At 60.9% G+C, this 4,890-nt stretch overlaps 1 protein-coding gene across 1 annotated transcript in view; it reads left to right on the top strand.

Annotated features, from left to right (window-relative positions):
* The window catches only part of LOC114069500 (phosphatidylinositol 3-kinase regulatory subunit beta-like), an 18,509-nt gene extending 15,580 nt beyond the window's left edge, over positions 1 to 2,929 (top strand). The window contains exons 4-9 of the mRNA XM_027906324.1: positions 164 to 289; positions 542 to 684; positions 875 to 1,051; positions 1,262 to 1,333; positions 1,504 to 1,674; positions 1,905 to 2,929. Coding sequence (XP_027762125.1) covers positions 164 to 289; positions 542 to 684; positions 875 to 1,051; positions 1,262 to 1,333; positions 1,504 to 1,674; positions 1,905 to 2,097 — 882 coding nt within the window. The 3' untranslated portion in view covers positions 2,098 to 2,929. The remainder of the gene's footprint in view (positions 1 to 163; positions 290 to 541; positions 685 to 874; positions 1,052 to 1,261; positions 1,334 to 1,503; positions 1,675 to 1,904) is intronic.
* The last annotated feature ends 1,961 nt before the right edge of the window (positions 2,930 to 4,890 follow it).

Here is a 4,890-nt window from a genome sequence, read left to right as displayed (position 1 = left end):
CAGTGGCACTTGCTCCTCCATCCCTGCTCCTCTGGGAGATGACAGTGTCCCACCTCTTCTCCCGTGCTGGGATGTTGTGTTGTGGGGTGACAGACGTGCAGGGCTGGTGGGGTTTCATGGGACCAGCTGGAGCAGGTCCTGACTGAGGCTGTGCCTATGGCAGGACCAGCTGGTGAAGGAGGACAGTGTGGAAGCCGTTGGGGAGCAGCTGAAGGTGTATCACCAGCAGTACCAGGACAAGAGCTGGGAGTACGACCTGCTGTATGAGGAGTACACACGCACTTCCCAGGTACGTGGGCACCGCCTTCCCCAGGGGCTGCCTGACACCCCCAAGGGCTGCCCTGGCACCCCCTGAGCGCTGGCAGCTACCACGCCGTGCAGAGGGGAGGGCAGAGATTGGGCACCCACTGCTCTGTTTGTCTGCTACTGGACTTGAGGGGATATTTTGGCTGCAGCAAAGACAGTGCTGCCTTGGGGAGGGGGGAAGAGAGGATGAGAATGGGCAGAAATGTTCCTCAGCTCTCCCCTCCCTCCTCCCCAGGAGCTTCAGATGAAGAGGACGGCAATCGAGGCCTTCAATGAGACGATCAAGATCTTTGAGGAGCAGTGTCAGACCCAGGAGAAGTGCAGCAAGGAGTACATCGAGCGCTTCCGGCGCGAAGGCAACGAGAAGGAGGTGCAACGGTGAGGATGGGGGAGATGGAGGCCTGCCCTGTCCAGGGAAGGGCTCCAGGAGCTGCAGGATCCTCCTGGCCCAGCACAGAGCTCGGGCATGCACAGTCCTTGCCTCTCAGCAGCGCGCCGTGGGCTGGAGCTGGCAGGCAGCCTCCTCTGCCTCCCCCACTCCAGCTCACAGCCCCCCTCTTTCTCCCAGGATCCTCATGAACTCGGAGAAGCTCAAGTCTCGCATCACAGAGATCCACGACAGCAAGATGAAGCTGGAGCAGGACCTGAAGAAACAAGCCTCGGAGAACCGGGAGATCGACAAGCGCATGAACAGCCTCAAACCAGACCTCATGCAGCTGCGCAAACTGCGGGACCAGTACTTGGTGTACGTAACTCCCCTCCAGCCCGGCCCGGGAGCCATCCAGCTGGCTCCTCGAGGGCTCTGGGGCTCGTTGGACCGGCTGGGAGCCTGTTTGGTGCGGGAGTGAACTCTGCTGCGCTGCCGCGGGGCTCTGAGAGGGGCGGCTGCTGCCCTCTGGTGATGGCCCCGCCCGGGAGCCGCGGCCCGGGCTCAGCTCTGCCTTTCCTCCCCCAGGTGGCTCACGCAGAAGGGTGCCCGGCAGAAGAAGATCAACGAGTGGCTGGGCATCAAGAACGAGACGGAGGAGTGAGTGTCTCCCTGTCCCTGCTCGTGTGGGGGGGCCGTGGGCACCTCCCAGCTCCCTGTGTCAGAGCTGAGGAGCCTTCCCTGCTGGAGTGGGTGGTGGCAGCAGCAGTGGGGGGGAGATGTGGGTGCCCAAACTGAGGGGGTCTGACCCTGCCTGTGCTCCACTGCAGCCAGTACTCCATGATGGATGATGAGGAGGAGCTGCCCCACCACGAGGAGCGAACGTGGTACGTGGGGAAGATCAACCGCGTGCAGGCAGAGGAGATGCTGTGTGGCAAGAGGGACGGCACCTTCCTGATCCGTGAGAGCAGCCAGAAGGGATGCTACGCCTGCTCCGTGGTGTGAGTATCCCGGTGCAGATGTGGAGTGGGGCTGGTGAGGGCTGTGTTCCCACACGGCTCCACCCTCCCCTCGCCAGATGCTGGAGTTGTCAGACTTTCCCAAAGTCTCCCCTCTGCCTTGGCTCCTCCTGCCAGGGCCAGTTGTATCTCTGGGCTGCTTTAGTGGCCCCTGCTCATGCCCTGCTGTCCCTGTCCCGCTGCTGACCCCAGGCTCTTTGTGTCCCTGGCAGGGTGGACGGTGACACCAAGCACTGTGTGATCTACAAGACGGCGACGGGCTATGGGTTCGCCGAGCCCTACAACCTCTACGCCTCCCTCAAGGATCTGGTCTTGCACTACAAGCACACGTCCCTGGTGCAGCACAATGACTCCCTGAATGTCACGCTGGCTCACCCGGTCCTTTCCCAGCCACCAGCCAGATGAGCAGCCCATGCACAACACAACAGCTGCCTTCAGCTTCTCCCCAGGGCGCTGCTTTCTGGCTCTGGACTCTTGCACCCTGTATAGTTGAGTCTCTGTGCTCCTGCTCCTTCAGAGCCTCTGAGATGTCTGTGACCGTTCCTGGTGTCCCTCTTGGTCAGTAGCTGAAACCCGTGTTGGCTGATGGGACAGAAAGGCTGGGCTGTTGATTCCCAGCGGGCTCCAGCCTCTAGGAGGTGGGATCCAGTTGTGATTGAGTTGTTGGGGGCAAGCACAGCCCCCTCCCCTTCCCTGATAAGCAGGTCAGATCCCCTTCTTGCTGGCAGGTCGCCCCGCTATGCATCACTGTAGAGCTTGGTTCCCGATTCCTCGGAGCTCTCCGGCTGGGACTGAGGGGCTCCCTGTCTGGCTGCTGGAGGAGGCAGAGGAGGAGCGTGTGCATCCTTCAGCCTCGCTTCCCTCGGTGCTCTGGCAGGCTGTGATGGTGTCTGGTACGAGGGCTGCTGCTCTTGCGTGCAGAGACTCATTTAGGAAGGAGAAACCTCACCCTCCGTGGGGCTCCCCGGCCAAGGCCTCCCCACCTCACAGCCATTCCCCAGTGTCATAACCACCTCTGGAGTGTTGCTGCCTGGGCAGGGAGGATCCAGTTAGCGACGGATCTCTTGCCATAGTTGTGCCAGCGAAGCTGTGAAACCCGTGTTTGGTACCCGTGTTTTTCCTGGCAGGATCTGTGGGGATGCACAGCTCGCTGTTCCCGGCCGGCTTCGGTGACTCCCTGCACACGTAACCCGTTTGAAGCTGGACTGTAGCTCTGTAAATATGGTTCTTTTTGTGAGCTTCCCTGGTGCTGGTGTTTGCTGAGCCTCCACTGCCACCCCCAGCGTGGGCAGCAGCTGCCAGGCTGGCTGCCCCAGGCCCTGCAGCTCGAGCAGGAGAGGGCTGGAGTCCAACGCACACTACAGGCCCTACACGGAATGAAGGACCTCTCTGCTGCAGGAGGACAGATCTGCTGGGCCCAGGGCATGCTGAAATGTATCTGCATGATGGTGAACTATGTATGCAAAGCACTTAGAATCATGGGTACTGTATGGGGTCCGGGGCAGGGCTGCCCACTGTGGGCAGGGCGTTGTGTCCGAGTTCAGAGGGCCTGAGGGCAGCCAAGGTGGCTCTGGAAGAACTTTAAAAGCTGAGCTGAGAGGCTGTGGTGGCATTTGCTTCCCTGGGTTATCTCATCTGCTTGGCTTGAGGAAAGCATTCTTGGTCTTCTTGATTTGCAGGAGAGGCTTGTTCCCTTTTGGAGGCTGCATCCCAGGGACGGGGTTTTGCTGCTTCTGTTTCCCATAGTAGCTCGGGCTCTGCTGGCTCCACAGGGTGCTGTGTGCTCATCCTCTGCCTGCAGCCTGCCCTTGATGTGCCACCTGCATTGGGGACCATGCTGTCCCTCCTTCCCTGGCCAGCTCTGCTGCTCACCTTGCCCTGGGCTGGTCCCCAGATCCTTTTGGAGCTGGGATTGCTGGCACAAACGTCCTCCTCTTCCCATTGCTTGTGGCAGCTCTCCTGTGCTCAGTTGTACAGCCCCTGTTCCCTGCTCTGCATGTCCTCTCTGGGCCCTGCTTTTTGGGTCTGGTTTGTTGGTGTTTGATGCTCTGGTGCAGGTGACAGGTCAGGGGAGCTGTGGGTACTGTTTTTGGCTTCGGGGATCACTTGGGGAAAGCTGCCAGGGATAATTAAGGGAATTCTTTGGGCTCGGGCACGTGAGAGATGAGAGCATGTGGGAATGGGGCAGGAAGGCCCCATCCTAATAGTGCTCTCCAGTGACCTGCTGGGTCTGTGGAATGGCTGGGTGGGTTGCACCAACACCCCAAAGCTCTGTCAGTCTGCCACACTGATCAGCGTGGCACATTTTCAGCCTGGGGACTCTGTGCTGGTCCTGTGCTTGCCCCTGCACTTCCATCATGTGCCTGTGCCAGGGGACGGGCTGCAGGTGATGGGATCATCATCAGGATGGACGATCCTCAGCCTCTCACCCCACGGGCTCCACGTTCCCCCCCACACCCCACAAAGTGAGCTCAGGGTCAGTCCTGCCAAGGGGAGTTGCTCCCAGCTCATGCCAGGACTTGCTGAGCATCTGAAAGTCTCAGCTCCAAGCTGTCACCTGTCAACACTTCGCTTGGTGCTCGCCCTGCTCTGCTGCCCAGGGAAATTCCAGCTTCTCTTTACCCTATTTTTGTATCCTTTGGGCTGAATTTCTGCAGTTCTCCCCGCGCTGTCCCTTCCTGCTGCACGGCCGCAGCCTCTTTCCTCCCCGGGAGCAAGGAGGGGAGGGTCACGGTGACCCCTCTGCACCTTCCAGCACTGCCATTCTTGCCCACTTGGTGGCCTGTCCCCGGCAGGGCTCTGCTCGCGCGTCCTGTGTACGACGAGGAGGAAGATGCCCTTTCCCCAGGGCTGCCTTTCCCTGACGGTGCTTCACTCGGCTCCCCGAAACGCAGCTTTTTTTCCCCACTGTCCCCGGGGTGGGAGCCCAGCCCCCGAGCTCCTGCAGCGCTGCTCCCCCCCGGCATAAGCTCGCTGTGATTTGTCCTTTGCTGCTTTCGCTCGTTCTGACCCCGCTGGCGCCGCGTTTGGAGGCGCTGGGCTGTGCTTTGCTGCTTGTGATCCCCCCCCGCCCCTCCCACACGTCCTCCAACCGTGCCACGGGTGCAGCGTGGCTGTTCCTGCTCCCCGGGGACAGCTTGGGGCTTGTCCCTCCGTGTCCCTGCTCGGGGGGGCTCCGTGACCCCCCTGTAACCCCCC

Source organism: Empidonax traillii, unplaced genomic scaffold, assembly GCF_003031625.1.
Source record: "Empidonax traillii isolate 1590-97213 ecotype Southwest subspecies unplaced genomic scaffold, ASM303162v1 scaffold1276:size275569, whole genome shotgun sequence".
Lineage (NCBI taxonomy): Eukaryota > Metazoa > Chordata > Aves > Passeriformes > Tyrannidae > Empidonax > Empidonax traillii.
This window is presented reverse-complemented; position numbering and strand designations above follow the sequence as displayed.